The sequence below is a fragment of the Uranotaenia lowii genome, chromosome 1 (genome assembly GCF_029784155.1).
Source record: "Uranotaenia lowii strain MFRU-FL chromosome 1, ASM2978415v1, whole genome shotgun sequence".
NCBI lineage: Eukaryota > Metazoa > Arthropoda > Insecta > Diptera > Culicidae > Uranotaenia > Uranotaenia lowii.
In genome coordinates this window covers 94,185,881-94,213,663 of record NC_073691.1, presented here as the reverse complement: position 1 = coordinate 94,213,663, position 27,783 = coordinate 94,185,881, and the positions used below count along the sequence as shown (strand labels likewise).

General features: G+C 34.4%; 1 protein-coding gene across 1 annotated transcript in view; it reads right to left on the bottom strand.

Moving 5' to 3' along the window:
• Positions 1–27,783, bottom strand: part of LOC129740333 (glutathione hydrolase 1 proenzyme-like) — a 61,214-nt gene that overhangs the window by 28,656 nt on the left and 4,775 nt on the right. The window contains exon 2 of the mRNA XM_055731983.1: positions 12,307–13,113. Within this exon, the coding sequence (XP_055587958.1) occupies positions 12,307–13,113 (807 nt within the window). The remainder of the gene's footprint in view (positions 1–12,306; positions 13,114–27,783) is intronic.

Here is a 27,783-nt window from a genome sequence, read left to right as displayed (position 1 = left end):
AGTACCTACACATGTTCATTTCAATTATTCCATTCACTCATATTTGTGAATGGAATAATTGAAACTTTAAAAAATTGAAATTTTGATGACATTAGTTTTGGCAATTTTAGTGTGCAGTTAATTTTTTTTTAAATGGTTTAAAGCTTATTGTAGATTATAGAAAAGTTATTATGAAATCAGTTATTCTTCTTTTCCTTGAAAAATTAGTTCAAAAGGGTTACTTTAACATTTTAAGAAAATATATAATTCTTTAAATAACAGAAGATGAAACTAATGAGTCTAAACTAATGTAGACGATTGACTAGGAACCGTGGAAGTGCATTTTGCTTTCCTGCAAAATTTCCAGCAATTTCAATTGCTGGAAAAAACAGCAAACGTTAATGCTGGTTTCCAGCAATTCAAATTGCTGGAAAATCAGCAATCCAGATTGCTGGAAACCAGCTATTTCTTTCAACACAACCGGCAGTATTTAGTATGAAATTTATATTTCAATTCAAAATTACAGTTTAATATTGGCTGTGCATATAATAAGCAATAAAACAATTATTTTCTCCCATTTTCAATGAGGGATTTATTTATTTAAAAAAAAACTTTTTTTTTTACAACTTTCTAAAACCGGCTCTGGGGTGGCCGCTTTGTGCCGCAGTGTTGATCATCCGCCACCTGTAAAAATAGTTTTGATTAGTATCTTCTATGGAATATCTACCTGTACAATAAAAACTTACCCTTGATTTGATGCCTGGTTGCTAGAATATAGAGGAAAATAAAATAATAATATTAATTTTACCTAAATTCGTAAAATAGAATCTCACCTTACTTCAGCGTACGATACAAAAACAAACTCCAAATTGACAACTCGATTGCTGATTTTCCAGCAAACTAGATCAATTGCTGGAAAGTCCAGCAATTTGAAAACCGATTGCTGATTTTTCAGCAAAAATGACAAGCATATAACCGAATGCTGAAAAATCCAGCAATTCGAAAACCGATTGCTGGTTTCCAGCAAAAATTGGGATTGCTGAACGTTTCCAGCAATTTTTTTTGCTGAAAATCGAGGCAAATATTTACAGTGTAGAAAAACAATTTGGAAAAATTTGTGTCATTTTAAGTTACTTTCCGTCTTCAACCATTAAAGCCCTTTCGCAAACTCTTTAGTTCAACAGGGATCATGTTTAGGAAAAAGAGCTAGTTTATCAAGGAAGAAATTTGGATGGTATTGATTTGCCTTCAATATTTTACTCGATCCATTTTAATTGGACGTTCATCAAATGCCTCAGAGAAATAGGAGTTTCCTTATGAAATGTCTAGGAGCATAGGAGGTGTAGGAAACTCATTATCGCACCATATACAAAAATGGATCCTGATCTTTACCTTTCACCAACTAACACAATACACCCTTCCTTGGATACATCTAATATATAAAGATGAGTTGGACTATATATGTTTGTATGCAAATCCACACCGCTTAACCGATCAGCCTGAAATTTGGTACAGTGGTGTTTTTGGACCAGGGTAAGGTTTTAGTAATAGTTCTGAGCCCCTCCCACCTAACAAAAGGGACCCTCCCATACAACTTTCGTTTTTTTCTCACGAATCGAAAGTCATGGCACCCATTTTGTCGACCGAATTTCGTTTCCTTCGGCGGGGTTTTTTCACCATCACCATGGGCCGGGCATTAGAAACAACCATCCAGCCAGAGTTCATGTGTACTGGACAGCAAATCCAAGCCTGCTACTGATGGAAAATTTGATGGCTGATAGTTTTGGCGGGCTTTTTTTCATCTGCAGTTTAAAGCACGTGTTATCGGTACGAGATATTTGGAAGCAATAAAGAGCCTACATTTTAGTTTGAAAAATACAACTAGCCTGTTGGGAATATATTGACTTGAAATGTAGTGGTTTTCAAAGTGCTCCCTACCGCCGCTGGGGGGTTTTGAGAGACTACAAGAATATACAGTGAAGTTGAAAGTTAACAGAGAATTGACTTCTTCAGCTGAATGACTTTTCAGACTGAGTGCTGGAAATTAATGGGCCGATTTTCATAAAATCCAGCTTTAGAACCAACCATTTTCATATTTTTAGAGTTCCTCTTAGAGAAAGAAAAATTAATAAGATTCAGAGTTATAAGTTGAAGGCTACGATTGCAACGCTTTGATAGCCGTCGGGAAATTTAAACGAGGGATTTGAAAATTGATTATATAATTAAATCTTTAGTTTTTAGATTAATACAATTAAATTTCATTGGTCAATTTATAACTTTTGAGTTATTATTGGTCATCAATGTGTTCAATTCTACCATCCAATTTTGAGAAAACTAATTGTACAGCCGTGCATTACTACGATTTCAAAGAAGTAGAATCTAAAAATCTTTGCAGTGGTCACTCTTAACAATAATTATTGGGATAATTGTTTCCAAGAATAGAAAAATTTAAATAGAGCTAAAAAACCTTTATCATAATATTATAAAATGAGCGATTTCAGTTCCGAGATTATTTGTTCTTGATTACTTAAATAACTATTTGTAAACATTCAATTTAATTAAAACTGATCATAAGACAGTGTGAAATTAAACAGCGAAAAAACACACAATTACAATGCAAAGTGAGTCTTCAACAAGGTTCAGAAGTCTTATTAGAAATTTCTAAGTAAAAGTACACTTAGGCAAATTCTTATTATGATTCTCATAAGATACATCTTATGAGCCGCTTTTTAGAGTGTAAAATTGATTTTCATAAGAGTCTTATGAAATTCTTCCAATTTTCAAAGTAAGTTCTTATGAAAAATAGAAGAAGCGGCATTGTGAAAAAATAATGAACGCATTCATTCCATCAGTCATTATTTTTCATCGTCACACGAGGCGTGAAACCATTATAGTTTTCCTAAAAGATATGTGATTATCTCATTCTAAATGGTAAGTTTATTTTTTGTAAACGTTGATATTATTTGTGAACTCAAACACATTATTTTTTGTTTACGTTTCAGCATATTGACCGGGAAAAAGTAAAAACTCAAAGGATCCGATGCGGCAGAATAAATGTGTTGGAACCGGGTGTTTGTGTGCTGCTGTGAGTGCTAATGATGTAACAAACTAGATAGAAACAAGCTAGAAAATAAATAAAATGTTTTTATTATCAATTATCTTGAGTTATTCTCAACAAACATGACATTTTCTGTTTCCATAAGACCCTCTTATGAAAAGCAAAAACCTCTCAACGAAGTAGGCGTTCATTTGAAGAATTCATTCGCGTCATAAGACAATCTTATACATTTCAATGATTTTTCTTATGGCGCCAGTTTATAAGAGAATCTTATGGCAAACTTAATAGTATTTTTCTGAGTGTACATCTTGAAAAGTGGAATAATCTTTAAAAGAGATTTTTATTGAATGGGGGATGAGTTAGATAAAAAAAAACAGTTTTATCATTTGAAGATAAAAATATCTATTCAAGCTTTCTAAAAAATGGTGGGTAAAAATTATGTCTTTCGAGATGGGATTTCATTCATGGGAAATCATTTCAAATTTCTATTAATGAAAACCTAATATCTATCAGTTTACAATCTCATTAAATAATTTAAAAAGACTAAAATTACATGACCAAAAATCGGTCAAATTTCTAAAGCTTCTAAAATTTAGAAAAGTCAAACGACTCATTTTGATTATTTTTTTTTTACATGAACCCGAGCAAGGCCGGGTAAAATCAGCTAGTGAATATATAAAAAAGGGAAAGCATCAGTTTTGTACAATGAGAATTTTTTTTTAAATATATCTTTATTAGTACCAATTCATCATTACATTTATATTACATTAATACATTAAATTAGGTGTTCAGTTCAATAATGAACTTTCATAGCCCTATAGTTTAATAACCACTAAAATTTATTTATTCGACTTAAATTTGCTGAGCACAATCAAGCATTTTTATAAAGGAGAACATCCTGTAGTGAAAAAAAAAAAATATTTTAAACTAAAAACTAAAGCTATCCTAAAATTAAACTAATTGTAGAGAGAGCGAATCTCTGCGATGGAAGACTGCATCGATTTGCCTTTGAAGTTGGAGATGATTTTGTTGGCCATCTCTTCGATAGATTCAATGCCTGCAATCCGATGAAGATCTTCGGTGCTGTGCCAAGGTGGAAGCCGCAAAATCATTTTCAGAACCTTGTTCTGAATCCTCTGGATGGCTTTCTTCCTCGTCGCGCAGCAGCTAGACCAAATCGGAACTGCATACATTATCGCTGGTCGGAAGACTTGCTTGTAAATAAGCATCTTATTCTTCAGGCAAAGTCGGGATTTCCTGTTGATGAGAGAATAAAGAGATTTAGTGTATTTATTACATTTAGATTGAATATCTTCAATGTGATTCTTAAAAGAAAGATTCCGATCAAGTGTGAGTTCCAAGTACTTCACGTGATCAGACCATTCTAAAGAAACCCCATTAAAAGTTATGGAATGATTTTCATTAGGTTTTAAAAAATTTGCTCTTGGCTTATGGGGAAATAAAATAAGTTGAGTTTTGGAAGCGTTAGGAGAAATTTTCCACATTTTCAAGTAATTCAAAAAAGAATTTAAATTTTGTTGCAATCTACTGCGTACCACCCGTAAATTTCGACCTTTGGCTGAAAGCAAAGTATCGTCAGCAAATAATCTTCTACCTTTTCCTTCTGGGACATCAGGACGATCAGAAGTAAAAATATTGTATAAAATAGGTTCAAGTATACTACCCTGAGGGACAGCAGCTCTAATGGGTATCCTTTCAGAGCATGAATTTTGATAGCTTACTTGCAAAGTTCGGCTAGTCAAATAATTTTGAATAATTTTGGTGAGATATACAGGAAAATCAAATCGAGCTAATTTAGCTACTAAACCTTTGTGCCAAACACTGTCAAAAGCTTTTTCAATATCAAGAAGAGCAACACCAGTTGAATAACCCTCAGATTTGCTAGCGTTAATCATATTAGTTAAACTCAAAAGTTGATGTGTAGTAGAATGTCCATGACGAAAACCAAATTGTTCATCAGGGAAAACAGAATTCTGATTAATGTGAATCATCATTCTATTCAAAATAACTCTCTCAAATAGTTTACTTAAAGAAGGAAGCAAACTAATTGGTCGATAACTTGAAGGCTCTGAAGCACTTTTTCCAGGTTTCAAAATTGGAGTTACTTTGGCATTTTTTCATTTATTGGGAAAATAAGCCAAGTGAAAACATTTATTGAAGATTTTAACTAAAAAATTTAAAGTGCTTTCAGGCAACTTTTTAATAAGAATATAGAAAATCCCATCTCCCCCCGGGGCTTTCATATTTTTAAATTTTTTGAAAATCAATTTAAGTTCATCAATATTTGTCTCACAAGAACTTTCAAACACAATTTGCTTAGAAAGAATTATTTTAAGAGGAGAAATCACCGTGAATTTGTTTTATGAAATGAATTTGCGGCTTTATCGGTGAGGGTTAAAGAGTTGAAATGAAAGACGGATAGAAAAACAGAAGAAAATTCTAAGGTGGTGAAAAGAGCGAAGAGCATTTGAAATAGAAGCTTGACCACATGCTAAATTCTTTGTCCCGCATCAATTAACTGTATTGAAGAAGTAGTACCCAATAGAGAAGGCACTACATTTTTCGATACAGTTAATTATGGATGGTTCGACGTCGACGTCGACGTCGACGTCGAACCATCCATAATTAACTGTATCGAAAAATGTAGTGCCTTCTCTATTGGGTACTACTTCTTCAATACAGTTAATTGATGCGGGACAAAGAATTTAGCATGTGGTCAAGCTTCTATTTCAAATGCTCTTCGCTCTTTTCACCACCTTAGAATTTTCTTCTGTTTTTCTATCCGTCTTTCATTTCAACTCTTTAACCCTCACCGATAAAGCCGCAAATTCATTTCTTAGAAAGAATATCATCAAATTCTAGGGAAATTTGAGCATCAATTGGACTTACAACGTTTAAATTAAAATCATGAGCAGACTCAAATTGTTGGGCTAATTTTTGAGCTTTTTCTGAATTAGTTAAAAGAAGTTTATCCCCATCTTTCAAAGTAGGAATTGGCTTCTGGGGCTTTTTTAGAATTTAGTTAATTTCCAAAATGGCTTTGAGTAGGGTTTTATGTCCTCTACTGCTTTAGCAAAATTTTCATTACGAATGAAATTTAAACGACGTTTGATCTCTTTTTGAAGGTCGCAATAAATTAATTTCAAATAAGGATCCCTAGTTCGTTGAAATTGGCGTCGACGAATGTTTTTCAGTCGTATCAAAAACTGAAGATCATCATCAATTAGAGGTTGATTAAATTTATGTTTAACTTTAGGTATTGAAGCGGTTCTAGCATTGACTATTGAAGTTGTCAAATTTTCTACAGCCAAATCAATATCTTCTATTGAATTCAATGGAACGTTTACATCTAAATTACGTTCAATAAAATTCATATATCGCTCCCAGTTAGCCTTTTGAAAATTAAAAGTTGATTTTAAAGGGTTTTCAATGGGACTTTGGGATAAAGAAAATGTTACTGGAAGGTGGTCTGAATCGAGGTCCGCATGAGTAACTAATTGACTACAATGCTCGCCTAAATCCGTTAGAACCAAATCAATTGTGGAGGGATTTCTAATTGAAGAAAAACAAGTATGCCCATTAGGATATTCAACAGTATAATAACCTGCAGAGCAGTCATTAAACAAAATATTCCCATTTGAATTTGATGAAATATTATTCCAAGATCGGTGTTTTGCATTAAAGTCACCAATAATAAAAAATTTAGATTTATTTCTGGTGAGTTTTTGTAAATCTCCCTTCAAAAAATTTTTCTGTTCACCGCTACATTGAAAAGGCAAATATGCGGCAACAATTATAATTTTCCCCATAGAAGTTTCTAATTCAATTCCAATTGTTTCTAAGACTTTTGTATTGAAAGAAGGAAGAAGTCTAAATTTGAGACGACTATTGATGACAATAGCTACACCCCCACCTTGTCGATCAAGTCGATCATTTCGTAAAATTTTAAAGAAAGCATTGCTTTTCAAGTTATTGTCTGGCTTTAAAAAAGTTTCAGTGATGGCAGCAATATGTATGTTTTGAGTTTTCAAAAATAAAAAGAACTTGTCTTGGTTAGCCAGCAAAGATCTAGCGTTCCAATTCATAATATTTAAACATCTATTTGGATCCATGAGGGAATCGTAAAGTCATAATAATTTTGTTAGCATAATTAAAAGAAGTTTGGAAAGCTTCAAACATTGAATTTGCTTTCAACATAAGTTGCATCATTTCCATTAAATTTTGATGCAAAAATTTTAATTTTTCCTCAGTAATCTCACCCAAATCAACAAAATTGTTAGGATCAGAAGAGGAAGGAGAAGAAAAAGTATTTGAATTTCGGGGATTTTCCCAAGCCTTCGCATGAACGTTGAGACTTGGTTTTTTCCCATTTTTATTAGTTATGCCTGGAGAGGGCAACCCATTTTCAACCACCTCTGAGAACGATAAACAACGAGTCTGTGGCGCAGAATCAGCCCAGGTAACATTAAAATCACTTCGGGTATTACCCAGCCGTGATTCCAATGTAGGCCGAGGCTGACCGCAAACAGGCAGGTTGTTTGCCGGTCTGACGTGTGAAGACGAAAAAGAGGAAGGAGGAGAAGAAACTTTTCTGGAAACTTTGGGATTTTTCCTAGAAGCAATAATTTTTGCCCTAACGGGACAGTCTAGAGAATTCGAGGAATGATTACCTGCGCAATTCGCACACTTAAAAAATTCTGTTTTTGGCTTATCACCACCAAAAAGGCATTTAGATTTTTCATGATCGAATGAGCCGCAAAACATGCATCTGGCATTCATTCTACAATTTTTAGTGCCATGACAAAAAGCTTGACAACGACGACATTGCGTAATATTTTGTAAAAAATTGGTATGGGATTTACGAAAAGGTTCAAATTTTACTCGACAATGAAACATAAGACGAGCCTTTTCCAAAATTTTCAAATTATTAACCTGATCCTTTTTAAAATGGATCAAATAAAGTTCAGGAGCAAAACCAACACTACTGGTATTATTCGTGTTGGTTCTTTTCCTCATTTGAATTACTTGAATTGGAGAAAACCCTAACAAAGAATTTAATTCATTTGTGATCTCATCCGGTGTCTGATCGCCGGTGAGACCACGAAGTACAACTTTAAAAGGACGATCACCTCTAGTGTCGTACGTAAAAAATTGGTGTTTTTTATTATTCAAATAATTTAAAATTTTTTGAAAATCATTAAAAGATTCCGCCAATATACGAGCAGTTCCCCTTCGACCGATCTGAAAAGAAATCTTCACATCCTTGACGGAAGTGACGATTTCTTTTCGAAAGGCATTGAAGTCAGGAATCGTGACCGTTATTGGTGGAATCTTTTCGTTTTTAAGAGTATAAGAAGAAGAAGAAGGTTTCTTAGTACTCTTATCAGAATTAAATATGAATATTTCCTCATCACCGATGTTATGAAGGACATCGAATGAATTGGAAATTTCAACTTTTTTGGCAGATGGCCCTGGATTAGGTTCAGCAATCCGTTTTCTTCCGGCCCTTGAGCCGGCCGAAGACTTCCCCATGCTGGAAAGAAAAGAGAAAATATGAATAAAAGAAAATGAAAATAATTTTAGCACTGAAAAGTGCTGATTGACATACAGGTAAGGAAAAAATAAATAATGTAAAATGTTCCTGCAGGTACACAGCAACGATACGATGCTCCGGCGTACGTGTTGACGGCTCAACGGTACAGATGGAAGTCGATTGTACAATGAGAATGTCTGCTAATCCCAAGCACCATTCTTTTGGACTTTGTGCAAAATTGATGGCCTCGATAAATCAAGGAGTAGCAACCATTGCATTGGCGATGTGGAACTTGTTCTGCTTAGCCACGCCAGCGATCACGGAATTCGAAATGTATAGTTTGAAAACAAATGTAAAAAATACGAAGTTCCTCTAGAATCGTTTAAATAAACCTGTAAATGAAGCATTTCGAGTTTAATGATTTAAGGTGGATATGAGTAGTCAACCAAGCTAAGCTAAGCTTTTTCAATTTGATTTTTTTTTTTAGATTTTCTTCTACTTCAGTTCAATTTTATACTGGATTTTGCAATAAATTTATATTTATCAGAAAGCCAACCGACTCTAACGGTGTTGTCATATAAGCGCTGCGATACTTGATAAAAATATGAAAAATAAAAATGTGAAATACTTTCTAAATATTCGTCTGTTCTATGATTTTGATTCCCCTTACTTTTATGATTCTAATTTAAAGTGGCATGCTCGGCGGAATGAAAAACTAGAGAGATTTTTTTTTTATTTTTAAAGAAAATGAAAGCGAGGTGGATTTGTATAAAAAGAAATAAACAATTCTCTCTAGTTTTTTATTTCGCCAAGCACAAAACAGACACAAACGCAAGCGTTCGCGTCAGTGTTCCGAAAATCACTCAGAAGAAACGCTCATGATAGGTTTCCAGTTGGAAACATTCAAAGCCGATTGCTGCTGCCTGTTGTTCCCTAGAGAATCGGCAGAGCGACAATGCGAAGTCAATGTAAACAAGATTCAAAAGCGAGAGCGGATTCGCATCTAAGTCGATCTTTCAAGCTCACTGCCTGGTGTATCAGAAGTGATTGAGACACTTACTGATACAAGATCCAATTCGAAAATCCACTCACTCACTCACTCAAACTCAATCAATGCGGCCTTGCATCGGTTCATACTGCCTGCATACTTTCTGGCAAAGCGGCAGAAACATATGTTCATACGTACTGCCTGCGTGTTTGAATGGCTATTTTGGTCCTCCCCAACAACAGCAACAACAAAGCAAGATGTATCAGGCAGACAGCATTCGATCATCGATCAGTAAACGAGTGAGTGAGTGAGTGATTGAGCAAGAAAAGTTATTGACTGAAAGAGGAAACTGAATATCAGGTAGCTCCTCAGTCAGTTGAGAATTCCAACTGGAGAAGAAATGTCTCTCTTTCAAATTTTATTTCTTTGATTCTCAGAGCAGCGCTGTCGAACACAATCTTTGCCCCGCTGGGAGATAAACCAATAGACAATTTAGGTTTTGCTTTCGCTTTTGAAAACGTATCAGTGTCTCTCATGAGAATTGAGTGATTTTCGGAACACTGGTTCGCGTAAATTTACTTGATTTACATTAGGTTTTATATTTATCATATCTGGGTAAAGTATTGCAGCGTTAATGTCATTACACCACTAGAACCGCTATTATATTTCTTTTCTGGTAAATATAAATTGATTACGGAAATCTTCCGCGAATATACCCAAAATCCAGTGCAAAATTGAATTTGAGTACAGGAAAATCTTTTCAACCCTCTTTTCAAAATTTATCCGGTGTAACTTAAACAGTTTTGACGGTTCATTGATTGAAAAGTACGGTTTTTACACCACTTTTTTACATTTTTTGTGGTCATGATCTTAAAAAATTACCAAAAGGGTTCCAAGTAGGCCTTGCTCGTGTGCGGTAGCATTTTTTTTTCGGTCGTATTGCGGTGCCATATTTATTTGGGTTCTTGCTTTTTCTGCATTTCAGACTGAAAATCCTAATTTTTAAGTCATTCAGTGGTCTGAAAGTAGTTGGTTCCGCGTTGTGAATGAAACATAAATTCTAGTTTGCAAGAAAAGAAAAATATCCTTGTTTTGTTTTGAAGTGCTAATGTGTGAGGTTAAATTGAAAAACTTTCGTATGATTCGTAGTATGCAAAAAGAAGCGAATACGATAAAAATGACTGCCATAATGCGAATAACGTCGGGCGCAAGGGCGGTAAAAGCACGAGAACTTGGTGAGAGCATTCCGATTTTTTACTACTCCATGAACATTTTCATTCTCCTATGCAAACACGGCTTAGGCTGCTGTATTTTTTTACTTATGTTTAACACATTGATTATGCTCATATCGTGTAATCAACGTTGTCACGGATAGATATCGTTCTAGAAGCTGGTGTCATCCAAACAGGCTTCGATTGCTTTGATGTTAAAAATAATGGAACAAAACTAACCTATATGGTTTTTTTCTTCACACCATCGTTCAATAAGATGTTTTCTCGGCAACCTTATGAAATCTTTAGTATCAAGTATTTAGATTTTGTGTTTACTAAATGGATAGCTGATAAAAAAATTGCGGAAATATGAATAAATTTATAAACAACAAATGAGAGCAAATAATTCCTGGTATAAAATACGTATCCTTTTTAATGGTAAAGAGGTAAGATTTTAAACATGTTTAAATATATTTCTTTTATATTCATATATTCAAAATAGCTTAACTCTATTCAAGGTGATTTGTGGGGGGGTTGGACAGGGCATTGAACGATCGGAAAACTGATATACAATGGATTGTGGATTGAAGCCAGCCGGAGTATCTCGGCAAATATGGAATTCTGATAAGGATACTTTGGAACCTTTTAAGAAATCATTATTTGTTTCGAACAGTTGGAAGGGAGTAAGATGAGCCAAACCTGTCCCAAACCAGTGGTAACGGACCCCTTGGTAGTGCTGCAATTATTGTTGATGAGTTAAGCATGAATAATATTTGAATGTGCGATCGAGACTTCCCGTACCGACTCGGGTCGAAAGACCTATCAGCCACTGGTGGGTTTTCATACATACATACATACATACATACATGATCTTAAAAAATTACCAAAAATCGATGCTTTTGAGCAACGTTTAGCTTCTTACTTCAGGTTTTTGGACACTAAGTAAGTGATTTTTTTTAGCATTCCGTAGCTGATCTGCAGTCTTTTTTCTGAAGCATGTTTTTCGGATTTTTTTTAAGAGTTTGAATAACGGAAAAATGAAGTGTTGTAGCTAAATATTGTCTGAGAAACATATTTGAGAAACATTACCAGGTTTTCAAAATTATAAATAGGTTGAGAAACAGGAGGAATATTGCGGATTTAAGCGAGGATTGTCATATTGACACTTAAGGTCTGATTAGGGAGCTTTTTCCTAGGCTTTCAGGGTGCGTCAATAAAAAAAAGTAATGAGGCAAAATTAAAGATTTCAAGAAAACATTAAGGGTCCCGAAGATTTTTTTTCATTTGGATGCACCCGAATAAAGTTACAAGTCGCCAAACTTCCAAAAACGTCATATAGACACTCAACAGCGGATTAGGGTTTATCAGGCTCACTCAAAATTGTACTCTGGATAAAACATTTCTAGGAATGGAATAAATTTGGTTGAGTCCGTTCTTGTTGATCTCGTGTGTAAAACACGATCTTCAAAACGCAACCAAGTTTATGGTACCGTTTGCCGTAATCCCATCTACTAACTGATAATTGACGATGTCATCTTCCGTAATAATACTGCCAAATTCCTTGAGATCACGCATAAGTTTCGGTAGAAGAGTACCATTGCGACTGTAAAGTGAATCAACCCCTTCACTGGCGATCACTTCTAGGGAATCTGCCAAGGCCAAGCGTTTGATACGCTCTCCTTCCTTCCACGTTTCGCCCGTCTCTGGATTGATAAAAACTTCCTTTAACGAAGGGATCGCATTGATACGGTCTCGCCGAGGCCTAATGATGCGATCCAAATAGCCCGAAACCACATGACCTTCGCGACACAATTTGATCGTGGGATCGATAAGTGTCTTCCAATCTAGTTTGCCGTATCGCTTGTGCAGCTCCCAGTAGCCTTTGATTTCACCGGGCACTGCCACGGCAAGGCCTCCTACGACTGCAGCTTCCTGATTGTTGACGTACATGTCCTTCGTTGCGGCTGCCGGAGCAGTTTCTCGAGCATCTAGGGTGTGAGCCGTTTTTGTCGCTCGATCATAGATGGTCAGGAAGAAGCCCCCTCCTAGACCGGCACTCTGCGGACAGGTCACCCCCTCGCAGAAGAGAACGGCTATGGCGGCGTCGGCTGCGGAACCATTCTTGCGCAAAATATCCTCGCCAATGGCCGCACATTCTAGTCCATTGGATGTAACCGCACCTCCGCGCAGGAAAACTTCCTCATCACGCTGTGGAGAATCCGATCCGGTCTCGCGAAGGCCAAAGTACAGTCCCAGTCCGAGGGCTAGCACGATGGCGGCCGCCAGACCCACCACCAGCAACAGCCGTTTGTTGATGTTTATTCTGAAAAAAGGCACGGTTCACAAAATATTTGTTTTACTGATTGATCGACGGATGAGAGAAAGATGACGGAATTGTGAATGGAGGTAGCAAAAAAAAAAGACTATACATACACCATGGATTAAATATGGATGCCACACCGGGGTTACACCAACCGAATTCACACCTCGCCTCTGCATTGTCATCGATTTGCATTCGCGAAGTTGTGGTTAGAAGATTGATTGTCTTGTGGAAAAGATAAATGATGATCGTGTTTTCTTGTTCAGGTGTTGTTGTTGTTGTGAGTTGTTTTCCATGGAAATTTCAATTCAAACAAAGATTTGTAGACCTAATGCTTATTTTTTTTGACATAGACCTTGGTTTGAGTTGTGACAGAGAAACATAGATCCTAGATATCGATTGGTAAATTATTACCGTTGGCAAAAAAATGCACTGCCAGTCAGTTGTTAAAGTCAATAAAAATTGTGTCATCGGTACATTTTCGTGTACACAAGTGTTTCACAGCGGCTTGTGAATAGTTTGCGCTAAGTCACGTTTTAAAGGCGGTATCGATACATTGCGCAGGATGTAACAAATGTTACTTTTAAGAAAATGTTAAAAGAAAATAAAAAAAATTATTCATGACCAATCTTATATTCATTCCTTCATTTTATTATTCACTATTCATGTTTTTTGTCTTTACGTTGAACGTGCTCTATTTTGGAACATAGCGCTATACTAAGTTGGCCTTGAAAAGATATCAAAGTGAGTTGAATTTTTGACAGCATGAAAATTTTGAATACTTTATTATTTCTCTGGCTTCCAGAATAGAAGAGTTCAAGCAATGAATATCAAGGAGTAACCGGCGATAAAAGGATCACAGGAATTTTATACTTGCAGTAGTGTAACGTTTTCACCCTGGGGGATGGCATCCCTATCAAATTGACAACCACCAAAATAACGGGCCCACGATGTTGTGGGCCCATAACAAACCTGACAACTTGCTGTCAAGGAACCGGAATAAATGTCGAATCCTAGAGAATTATGAATGATTGCTCACTAACACAACAATCATTCTGGTTCCTCATTAGATGAATGTTTGACTTTGTCAACTCCGTACTGCTTGGAGAGGAAAACACCGTAAACGTCTCTCCCGATGGATAGAAAAAAGAAAAAGATTTTTGTTCGCATGAAGAACCAGATTGCCATTCCCCTGTTTTCAACCCTCGTTACCAAGGGTTCATCAGCAAAATAATTAGGAAAAAACAAACGATAAATTTTGAAAACAAGGCCCGCAAAAAATTCATAGAGTATTTTCAAAAGACTGGTAAGTTTATTCTAATTAATGCGTTGAATATATCAGAATTAGCACATTAATCATAATATTTTTTTTTTTCAGTAATAAGAAATTTTACTTTTGAGAAATAATTTCTGAATCTTGAAAATGAGTTTCATAAGTAATTTTTACTTATGTGAATACTTCTGACTCCTGGATTCCGATTCTGATTTTTAATCCATTATTCCGATCCGGAAACTTTGATTGTGGTTGTGAATTCCGATTCCATGTTCTGAGTTTGAGTTCTGATTCCGAATTCTCTAACCGAGGTTTCAATTTAATCGACTTTTCATTTACCGAACTCTAGTTCTAATCTTTAAAAAAAAACTTTAATGTTCGAGCCAATCCAGTGAAAAGACATGTTTCGAATCATATTTAAGGCTTTAAAGCTTCCAAAAAACCTCATGATTATTCTTATAAAACTTGGTAAAATTCTTTTTCAGGCATAAATAAAAAAAAATTATAACACAATTTGTTTTTTTATACATAAAGTCAATAAATCCGGGCAAAATCCGGGCATTTTTCAATGAAATCTGGGCAACCGAGCCGGCAACTTTACTCTAGGTTTAATAAAGAGTTTCAACAGGAAACGTAGAGATTTTAGGAGAGTCGGAAAAAAGGTTTTAAGTGGCCACATCGTTTACCAAAGTGATTTCCATGCCACATTTACCACCTTTACCTACAAACAATCAGCGTGAGATTTGTGGAGGGATGGCGTTCAGCCGGTCTCCGCAAAACAAATCATCACAAGTGCTGCACTTTCCTTCCCCCTATCGACTACACGGACTTGGCCGGCGTCGTTATTGGTTGATTTGAAATTGGGAGATCCTCAAAATTGTACAGTGAGATTGTATCGCTTGTTCTCAGCAATCTTTTATTTGTTTTATTGTGTAATATTGATTATCTCGAGCCAATCACGGAGTGCAACCATTATGCCATTGACCAGGAGGGCCGTAGGTGGATCATAGTTGAAAGCAAGCTCAAGCTCGAAGTAAAAAAAGGCCAAAAAAATTTTATCATTATTTTTAAGTTTGTCATTTAAAAAAAATAAAATTTGTTTCGTTTATTGATTTTGTTTAGAAATCAGAACAGTTTGTCATTAATATGAATTTTTTACATTCGGGTTTTAAATTATTTTTCATAAACAGTTGCAGTTTGAAATATGTTATAAACATTCAAATCAGTGAGATGTCGTAATCTAAGACTCGCCAATGCCACTTTTCACAAATTATTAACAATACAATGGGGCTCAGGGGAAACAAAACACTTTAACTTGATATTTCATAACTTTCTCACAGCAGATTATGGATAATGCAGCATGTGTTTATATTTTCTGGACATTTGGAGTGGTGAATTCTGTCCTTTTTCATTCCCAGAAGAAGCAAGAATACAGATTATCCCATATTTCCACCAAAAACCAAAAAAAAATTTAGACCACCTGTGGAAAATTTGTAGTTTTTTTTTAAATTTATTTTACTGTTGATACCACTCCTTTTCTCTCAATTTTTCAATAATCAAAATTAAATAATTAGCTTAAAGGTGTTTTAAAAACCGGAAGCTACTTTCAACTGTGTTATTATTGCTCATAATTGACGAATTTCACATGAATCTGAATTCTGTCTCGTTTCGTCGTTTCGTTTGTCTAAATATTTCGAAACGCTTTTTATAGTTTATTATTTCAAAATGTGAAACGTGTCTACTGTGAGGCAGAATCTGAACCAAAAAAAAATAATGATAAAATTTGTACTTTTAAGATAAATCTGTACTTGTGGCTACCATGCTCTCTGCTGTTTGCTGTTTTGTATTTTTTTTTGCGTGTGCAATATTAATTACTGTCAAAGGTGACGTTCGGGCAGAGCTGCCAGGTGGTATCGTCAAAAAATCAGTACACCACGAAGAAAAAAAAAACAGGATATTTCAGAACACCAGTAGATTGGTGGAAATAAAATGCAGCTCTTCTTAGATTGCATGAATTAAGCCGAAATAACGGTGATGCAGACGCCTTAATTTATGCAACAGAAGAGATCAACTTCTTAGCTAGCTTGCAGTTCATATCGTAAAACACCGTTTAATTGATCTCGTTAAGCACCTCCTGCGTAGTTATCCGCTAGAGAGATACAAATCATCCATCTGTGGTATTTATGAAAAAACTTTTTATTTTTATCAGATGGCGGTACTGAATCGAATCAGATTGGGTGACATGAAATCATTTAGATTTTAGATAAATTCAACTGTAAATTGAATGCTATTAAATTGATCAAATGACTGGCCATAACATTTTCAATCCTCAACTGTTGAATAAAAAAGTGGAATGCATAAGATTATTTTTAATGATATAAAATGAGAAGTTTGAGAATGTTCCAACTGACATTCAGATATATTTAATGAAAACAAGCTTGATTAATTTATTCAAATGTTTTTTTTTAACAAGTTTCTATTTTTACCATTTTTACCTTCAAAACAATGGTAATGACTGTCAATTTAGCTTTTTTTCTTATATTTAACAATCAATTTAATAGAATTCTAAATCGATTTCAAAATTTTCTAACATCGACGGTTTTTAGAACGTATAGCATTCCAGATTTCCCGATTTTATCCGGGCGTCCCCAAATATTTAAGGAAAATATCGAGGCGAGTCCGTATCAGCACGGATTCCCTGATTTTATAACAATGGTCCGGTTTTTGTTCGGATGTATTCACATAATTTGTTGAATTTATCAAAAAATCAAATTGAGTAATGATTTGTTTTAATTTGTGATCCGAAAACGGATATTTCTTAATTATTTTCATCAAAATTAATAAGATTTTTTTTGAAGCATTGAACACATTTGATGAGCTTCGACGAAAAAATGAATGTACAAGTCCTCCTATCTTTTCCTGATTTTGTTTGAATAATGGATAAATTTTGCTCTGATTTGGAAAGCATAACATAAAATTCCATTGTTTTTCGCACCACTTGCACTCGATTCATTAAGACAAGCACGCACATAGAATCGTTCGATCAGGTAATTATTTTTACTTTGTTGAAAAAAATCATTTCAATATGAATAAAAACCTCATAAAATCTGCCAGCCTAACTTTTCATGTTTACTTCATGTCTATCCTTGGCGCTCATTCTTGTTTATTATGAAAATAAAACAATTCCTGTGGTAACTATGGCAACTATGGAAACGCACTATGAGAGATAGTCATACAAGCAAGCGGACAAACTTATATTAATTGGAGTTTGGTTTTATCAACGCTTTTGTTTGTACTTCGAAATTATCGATGTCCGGTGAGTTTTAACAATAATCAAACAAAATTTCTGACCGTTGACCGTAGGCGACAACTCAATCCAGTTGGAACTTGCGCACAAAACAAAAATTAGAAATCTACCTAGCCATCGATCGAACGATAACGCACAATAGAAGACTTAAGGGGGGGTGGGGGGTTTTGTGGGGGGTAGGGTCTAACACTTTCAAAAAATCGATTTTTTTATTTTTTTATCTTCTTATTGTAAAACATTTCAAGAATGTTGTGTCAAATTTTCAAGTCAATTGAAGCAAAACTGTAGAAATTATAGGCCTTTATCTCCTCCTATCTAATACTGCAAGAAAGCAAGAGCAGAAACTTCAAACGCGTTTTTCTTGAAAGCACATTTTTAAAGTCCGTGGACATCGTCATTTGAAAACTACTTATCCGATTCTTTTCAAATTTGGAACATATTTTCTACATATAAAATATCAGACCCCAACGTTTTTCTTTTTTGTTTTTTTTTACTTTGGGGAGATTTTACAGGTGAAAAATGGCAGATTTTTTCGTGAAAAATCGTAGTTTTTAATTCAAACAGCCACAAAAATTTCATTAAATTTTTTTTAAGTTAAATAAAAACGTTGAGGTCCAGAAAAACATCTATTAAAAATATTTTGCTCTGATTTTTTTGACTTCAGATGATTCTGTGCTGTGATACAGTGTCCACCGCAAATCCTGTTTTCTAAAAGGCATCCTCGAAAGTGCTCCGTCACCGGCTCATTTTTCAATATTTTTCTACGAAAACATTACTAAATGTTCTTTTAACAATGCTTTGTATAATGCAAAAAATTTGAATACATTTGTTTGAACGATAGTTCTAGAAAAAAAATCGTGAAAATGGTGTTTTTTTTATACCCGTTAGACCCTACCCCCCCCCCCCCCCTTAACAGAGCAACCACATGCTAAATTTTTTGTCCGTTTGACACATGTGCATTCACATGGCGGTCGAACCATCCATAATTAACTGTATCGAAAAACGTAGTGCCTTCTCTATTGGGTACTACTTCTTCAATACAGTTAATTGGTGTGGGACAAAGAATTTAGTATGTGGTCAAGCTTCAAATGCTCTTCGCTCTTTTCACCACAAAATTTACTAGTTGTCTATACGTTTCGAACTACTCGAGGAGTAGCTTTTGTTTTATTAAAATTTAAACTCAACGAAAAATCTCGATAATTTCGAAATGCAAACATGTATTGAAATGTTTTTAATAATTTGACAGTCATTTCTTTTGGTTACGATTGTAAGATCAAAAGGTTATATTTCAAGATCACATTTTGTAAATTAAATTTTAAAATTTAAATAAATTTAAATAAATATTTTTGAACTGTGACCTAGAGATGGGTCTTGACTCAAACATTCAGTCAGCAAAACTTTTTTGTAGGGAAATGAATCCAACTGTAAGTCGAAATTTCAGGGACTAGACAAGATGAAAATTAATGTTGAAAAACATGCGAAAAAATTACACTCGACCAGTATAACTTTCATACGCCAGATTGTCTCCTGTAGTAGAATGTTAATACATGGGCCCCGGAGAGGCGCAAGATGTGGGTTCAAGTCCTACCGGGAGACAAGGCGAATTTTTTCGCATGTTTTTCAACATTAATTTTCATCTGGTCTAGTCCCTGAAATTTAAATAAATATTTTTATTAAAAATGGGAGAAATTATACTTGTTTTTGAGTTAAACCAAACATATTATAATCAACATTGGTAACTCTCAGCATGCTTCATATACTTCAGCAAGGACATGTACATCAGCACCACCTCCTGGAGAAAGTTCTTACTAGAAGCAAGGTGTGTTTATATTCAGGAGGTGTTACCGAATATCAAATTCCCGATTCAGCCATTTTGGCTATGTAGGCTATGCAACTATGCGGAACTCATGAAGTTTGTTAACCAACAAACCACCGAAAAGCTGAGCAAAAAATAAACAAACTCATTGAGAGCCCCGCTCACTCCTCGCCTACTTACTGTGAAAGTCGGAGAACCTAGTGTATCAAAAGACCTTGACTAGAAGGAAATTTCAAGCATTGAGGTACTGAGGAAACTCTGAACATTCTTTCCATCAACCGTGGGTTCGCGTCTTAACTACAAAAGTTCGTGTTTGAACTTGCATTTCTAAGATCACGCAGAAAATTTTGTTTGTGTTTTATTTTCAACATAGGAATTTCAGCCTACTCCAACTTTTCTTCGTGTAGCAAAGTATGTTGCTATGGTTCTCAATTTGTGTTGTTTTCTGCCGAATGGAAAAAAGGTTCCGACTGACGGAGTATGCTAATAAATCTACAATTTAAGATTCTAATGTCATTTGAATTGGATCAATCATTGATGGAAATTTCACTTTTTGGACAATACTGAATATTGAATATTGGACCAATAAATCAAATCATATTTTTAGTACATATAAAATTTATTAACAAAGTCAACTTACTTATCATAAACGATATTATGAAAAAAAAAGTAGATACACTTGTGTTGTATTTAGTATAATCACTGACCATGATCAGTGGTATAATTGTCAGATCGGGACACAAAGTTTTGGTGATAATGAGCTTAACAGTTTTCGCCAAAAGCTTTCGAAATTTAGTCTAAGGCAACTTAGGTCTTCTCGATAGCATTTATTCATGTTCGTAAGAACTTTCCTCACATGGAGGCGCGTTTCATGTGTTCAAGTTTCTGGGGAGTGAGGAATTATTATTATATTTGGTTAAACTCAGGCCCCTATCCTTTCAGTGGCTGCCCTTTAATATTTCAAACACTTCTAGCCAGCTCTAATTTGTAAAAAAACACGTATGAAAAGTAAGGACAATATAGATAGCCCGTTAGGATACCTAGTTTCAAAGTCAAAGACGGGTGACCTGAAAATCTGGAAAACTGATATGATCGTTCTATAATTACTTTTCATAGAGAATTGGTCCAAAAAACTGACACTTGGTGAAATTCTAGAAAAGTTTCAAATCTTGAGATCGGAACTGACCTTTCCAGAACTTGTTAAATATCCACGTAAAACATAAAAAAAAATCAGCTGGACCTAAATGATCCCGCCCGAAAACTTTAGTTATTTCATTTTTTCTGATTTTCTTCATTTTCTCATACTTTATATTCTTATTAGTGATTCTTCCTGCCTATGAGCCTCTCAACACTGTATTTTCATAGAGATTAACATTTATATCAATTTATTGTACATAGAAGTTGTTTTGTAATAAGTGATCATAAATTTGCCTTGTTACGTTTTTATGAAACATTTATATCTTTGCAATTTTTCCTCATTTTTAAAAATCTTTAAAATGAAAGAGTCCTGTAATACGAGCTTTTTTAAACAAAGTGTCTTCTGCCTTTCTTTCAAACAAAAGTAGGTTTAATTTTACCATAAAAGTCTGCTCGGGTAATCATTAGTAAAGAATTCAACAAACCTTTTTTGTAGATTTATTCGTTTGTTATTGGCATTTAAACTGGGCCGCACGTGATCAAATCAGTAGTGAACGTTGGAACTGAAGTTTGCTAAAATTAAAACATATTTAACCCTGCAAAGCTATTCGTAAAACATCCGTTTCAGAAAAATTTGACATGTAGTTTGTTGGCGTTCTAGTTTCCTAATATTTCTAAAATAATTATTTTAGAAATATTAGGATTATAATTAGATATGATCTACCAAGGTTTCGAATGAAAAAAAAACCCGAAAAACAATTTTATTTTAAAATTATTCATAATATTTGACCGCTTTGCTGTACAGTGAGCGAAATAAGAATAGTACCACTATGTGTTTTGTTTGTTAAAATATGAATGATTGAAAATCAGGAAAATTTTTTTTTACAGTTTGTTCTGAATTGTTTAACGGATAAATCAAGCATAAGTTTAATTTTTTTGGAGGTAGCAATTGGCGTTGAGGACCAAAAATGTGAAAAAAGGGGTGCGAAATAAGAATAGTACCACTTTAGTTTTTCAACAAAACACAAGATTATTTTTTAAAAATTTACTGTGTAAAAGTGATCAATAATGCTTCTACGAATTATTCGAATGGATAACTGCATTTTTAGGAGTTTCCTAGAATTTCAAAGGTTTTCAAAGGTATTCAAAGGGGTTTTAAGAAGATGCTCTTCTAGAACTAAGGAATTTGATATTTGAGCTGTAATTCTTTAATTAAATGACGTGAAATGATGGAACAAACATTCGGAATTTATTTAGAATCAGAAAAAAAATAGATTGGAAATCAAAAACTTAGATTTTTTTCAGTAAACCACACTTATTCCAGTTTCAATTCGTAGATGGCAGCACTATCTTGCAGTTAAAATCAAATTAAGTCTCAATATTGATTTTCCAGGTTTATTTATGCCCATATTCATCATTATGAGGTATTTTCCCATCACAGTTTTGTGGAAGTTCACGCTGCAGAAAGCGTTTCCGGATATGCAAAAGAATCACCAGCACAAGAATGTACAACCGCCAAAATTCCTGCTCATCTCAACTTCCGATTCAATTGCACATCATACTGCTAGCCGTCTGGTCCATCAAGCTCCATCTCAAAGTACAAAATTATTCTGATATTCATTCATAAAAATTCACTTTAAGTGACCTTGATGCAATTCTATTTTTTTTTTCGATTTAGCGATCTAAGAATTTCCAAAGCGTTCACACGGTACCAAGTACTTATTTCTTGGCCAAAATCATCCAGCCAACCCTACCTAATTAATCCCGGATATAAGGCATTTCCCCACTTGTCAAACGAACAACTGATTTCTCATGTTTACATTTTCTCGGCATATCGTGGTAGGGTAAACATAACAACAACATTACGCATGTTCAATGACCAGATAGTAACAAAATAAAATTGGCAATGCAATTGTAGTGGTTTTGCAAGCGCACCTTGGTGAGGAGAATATAAAATCTTTATTTAATGATTTATAAATTCATAACAAGTTAAGACATGAAGATATGTTGATGCTTTTAATTAAAGAAGTTTTAAAAAGAAAGCATTGAACGAGCTTATCATCAAAGATCAAAATGGCGACCAGTTTACATTTTTCAAAACAAAAACAAAAAGCTACCATACCACCATATGTCTCAGGAAATACTCTATCGAAACAAAAAAAAACGTTGAAGTCTGGAAACAAATCACAGCCTACTGCAATAAAAATATAAACACTAACTTCGTTCTACAAGTTGTATGTATTACCAAAATATGAAACTTTGCTCAAATAATGAGTGTTTTATCCAAGGCCGGATAAGCCATTGGGAACTCGGGGCGATTTTTCTCGGGAGGCCCCTATGATTCAATTTTGTTTCAAATGCAGATATAAGAGTTTAAGAATTCAAAACTTAAAATCAGGTTATATTCAGAACCACAATTCAGTGTCTCAAATCTTAATTATAATTTCAAATCATGTTTTGAGAAACAAAATAAAAATTAAATTAAAAAATGAGATTCAAAGTTATAATCAGAGCCATAGCAGGAATTGCATTAAATTGTGGTTTTCGATTCAGTATCTTTGAAACACAAAAAAACGAGTCTGTTGTCTCCTGAGCCGATGTCCGCGAGTTCGAGCCCAACAGTAAACATCGAACACAGTTGTACCGGATGAGTTTTTCAATAACGATCCGCCAACTGCAACGTTGAAAAAGTCGCGAATGCCATACAAATGGTAAGACGACTATAATCGAAACAAAAAAAAAAAACAAAAAAACGTTTCCATGGGATATTCAATATGAATATGAAAAAAATGTTATCAAATTGTTATTCTAAATGGGACAAAAGTTTCATTCGATGCCATCAAAGCCAAAGGGGTATAAGTGCAAAAATGATCGACTGAAAAAATTGAGATTGTTTCTTTGATAAAAATAATTTGAGAATGATCATTTGGAAAATGTTATGCTGCATTCAGGATATTTACTTCAGTAGAGGATAAAATTTTGGTTAAATCAGTTGTAAATGTTTCAATTCGAATTTCAAAACTAAGACAGAAATTGGGATGAAAATTCAATAAAGGAACTCAGTACTGTCGATTGGTCCAATTTAAGCTACTACAGTTTTTTTTGTATATTTTATATATTCAAAAAAGGGAGAGAAAAGAGTATATAATTTACAATCCAACGGAAATTTGATTAATAATGGTTGAAAAGTTTAAATAAGTGAATATATTCAAAATTTGCATATCTATAACATTTCTGGCCAAAAAAATTAAAAGTTTAACCCAAGGAACCCACTAACGACTTGTCAAAATGGTATTCAACAATAGCTTCAGAGCTTCTCTGTTCTCTCTTAGCACTGTGAGCCAGTTTTGACGAAATTAGCTGCTACTTTAGTGCAGTCCAGTTCCTAATCATTACTTGGAAAGTTAGCATAATAATAAACATTATTTTTGTGCAAGACATTTTATCTAATGAAAATGAGATGTTTTTCTTTATTCTACCTGACTGTACTGAATATCCTGACTGACATGTTTCGATAAAAAAAAAATAAAAATTTGAGGTGTATTTCCTCATGTTCTTCTTAATTTTTCTTCGTGTAATGACATCATTCGGTTCACTTTATTTTTGTCCAGATTTTGCGTTGAAAATTTTGAAATTAAATACCAAGATCTTCTCAGCCCGCAAAACACGGGACAACTCCTTCACTGCTTACTATGTAAATGTAATGTATAAATTTTTTTAATAATATATTGCATTTCGGGTTTTGCGGTTAAAGTAGGCTTACCAGATACTTTCAGAAAAAAGCCGGACATTTCACGAAAAAAAGCGGGGCATCGTCTAAAAAAGCGGGACATTTTAGAAACTCTTTAAAACCTATGTTCGACCATTCCTATACATATGTATAAGTTCCTTTAGCTGAAATAGTTCATAGAAAGTAAAAAAATGTCGATAAATGAAATTTGTTTTGAAAATTAAATTTACAAGAAAACTTCCATCTTTTCAAACTGCAAACACATAAGTTGAAAATGTTGTAGTTCCGAGTAATTAAAAATCCGAAATTTGAAGAAAGTTTGTAAATTTTTTAACAGCCGTTAATGATCATCTCCCAAGTTTATTCAATTTAATTCGTCCATTCATTCATTGTTTGATTGGAAATAATTTATTTTCGCTCGGTAGTCCTTTTTTATCTGGAGTTTGTTTTTCCTTAACTTTACACTCAAAGGATTTTTTTAGGATTCCGGAGAAACATCTGGAGCCACCATTATTTGGAAGCAACTTAAAGAAAATTTTCTTTAAAATGAAAAATATTAACCTCACTAGAACGCTTGACTAAAGCAGATTGTTAAGGTGATGCTTAGACAAATTTATCAGATTGTCCGGTTTTATCAGGACTTGCCCGGATATTTGACACACAATTGAGAAAAAGTTCGGTTTGCCCAGATTTTTCACTTTATTTCAGAAATTGAACAAAAAAAAAAACTTACATTGAATTAGTTTATTATTGAATAATCCCGATATTTTGATCAAATATGTCAGGATATTGCCCAGATTTTAGGTTGAACATTTTGAAATCCATTGCCCGGAATTTACAAGTTTTTGCGATAAAAAAGGCCGGATTCGCTCGTATCGGTAGGGGAGATGAGGGCTCGTTATGCCCGAGGCATAATGAGAAGTCCATTTTTCTACATAAGTACGTATTTTCTTAAACAAATTTTCATGAGGACTTGTTTCGTACTACCTATAGTATTAATTTTTCACCAAAAAAGAAATATCCTTTTCATATTTACAGAAATATTAAATAATAACCAGCTAGGTTCTCAAGTGACGAAAATATTATAATTTTGAGCACTACCAAATAAGCTTTTATGACCGTTAAATCATCTTGATCTGAAATGTACGCACTGCAACATGATCTACACATTGTTTCTAAATTTTCAGCATCATAAAATTTTTGATTTTTCACTTTAATCAATTGTAAAACGCGTTTTTACTTTAATTTGTTCACTAGAGGCGAACAGAGCACTTTAAATGGAGGCATATTGAGCATTTTCTGCCGGAGAATCTAGCAGCAAATTCAACTCGATGAAGTCAACTGAATAATAGAGCTACAGCTTAACTTGTATCGTCTGACGATTTGGCCTATTGGTTAGATGTCGGAGAGGTAATCAGTAGACTCGAGTTCGATTCCTGTTCGAGGGGATTTTTTTTTTGCACATACCATTCATGATTGATTTTTTTTATTGTTACATTATACGGCTAATAGCATCAAAGCATCATCCGTCAAACAAAACACCAGAAACATAATGTATGAACATGTGTTAATTCTTTGAATTCTACAAACAGACCTAGATTATTTTGTTTTTGCTTTGTTTGATGAATCTACGCCTCGCCGTTTAGTGCAATCATGATCATAAATGATAAATGAAGAAAAAAAATCACCTCCACCAGGAATCGAACTCGAGCCTACTGATTACCTCTCCGACATCTAACCAATAGGCCAAATCGTCAGACGATACAAGTTGAGCTGTAGCTCTATTACTCAACTGACTTCATCGAGTCGAATTCGCTGCTAGATTCCCCGGCAGAAAATGCTCATTATGCCTTCATTAATGGTGCTCATACTGCCTCGGGGGGTTTCTCATTATGCCTCTACAGTGACTGGTTTTCAGCTTTCGGCAAAATTTTTTAAAATGCATCTTTAAACGTTTTTATCTACTTTTTCAAGTTTCATTCAATTAGACAATAGACTATTTGAGTGTCGGAACACGAAACAATGATGTAATTCACATATTACAGCTGTTCTCTATGGTTAAATAAGCATTTTCCTTAAGGTGCCCATTATGCCCTCATCTCCGGGGAGATGAGGGCATAACGAGCACCCGAGGCATAATGAGAACTACGCTTTTCTACGAAAGTGCGTATTTTCTTAAATAAATTTTCATGAGGATTTGTTTCGTACTTCCTATAGTATTAATTTTTCACAAAAAAAGGAATCTCCTTATCATCTTTACAGAGATATTTAAAAAAAAAACTAGCTTGGTTCTCAAGTTACGAAAATATTATAATTTTTGAGCACCACGAAATAAGCTCTTATGATCTTAAAATAACCTTGATCTATAATGTACGCACTGCAACATGATGTACACATTGTTTCTCAATTTTTACCATCAAAAATTTTTTGATTTTTCACTTTTATCAATTTTAAAACACGTTTTTACTTAAATTTGTTGACTAGGGGCATATTGAGCACCATATTATCGAGGCATAATGAGCATTTTCTGCCGTAGAATCTAGCAGCGAATTAAAATTGATTTATAGCGCCACACCTTGACTAGTTTTCATCCGACAATTCAGCCTATTGGTAAGGTGTCGGATAGGTAATCAAAAGACTAGTGTTAGATTTCTGTTCGAGGTGATTTTTTTCCATTCACAATTCATGATCGATTTTTTTATTGTTACATTATACGGCTAGCAGCATCATCCTCCGAGCTTGAGCTTGAGCTTGAGCTTGCTATCAACTACGGTCCACCTGCGGCCCCATGGCCAATGGCATAATGGTTGCACTCCGTGATTGGTTCGAGATAATCAATGTTGCACAATGAACCAAATGAAAGGTGTCTCACTGTACACTTTTGAGGATCTCCTACTTTAAAATGAACCAATAACGACGCCGGCCAAGTCCATGTAGTCGATAGGAGGAAGGGAAGTGCAGCACATGTGATGATTTGTTTTGCGGAGACCGGCTGTACGCCATCCCTCCACAAATCTCACGCTGAGTGTTTGGGGGTCAAGGTAATGTGGCATGGACTGTCACCTTGGTAAGCGACGTAGCCACTAAAGCCTACGCTCCTATGCTCCTCAAATTCCTAAGTTTCCTATTGAAACTCCTATTTTCTCCTATTGAGGCAAATTTTGTAAACGATGAGATTTTTATTTTCAGAGAGTGTCAGTTAATTCAATCAAATTTGGAAATCTTACTAAGGTTATTTTTTCTAACAACGTAAAATTGTGTAGCTTATCCCTATACTTATTGAAACCAACTCCAAATAGTGCTTAATTTGTAAGAGCATTTTTATTATTGGATTAAAAATTTTAATTACATGCAAACCTCCTGTTAGTAACAGATATAGGAAAGTTAAAAACGATTAATAAATACAACGT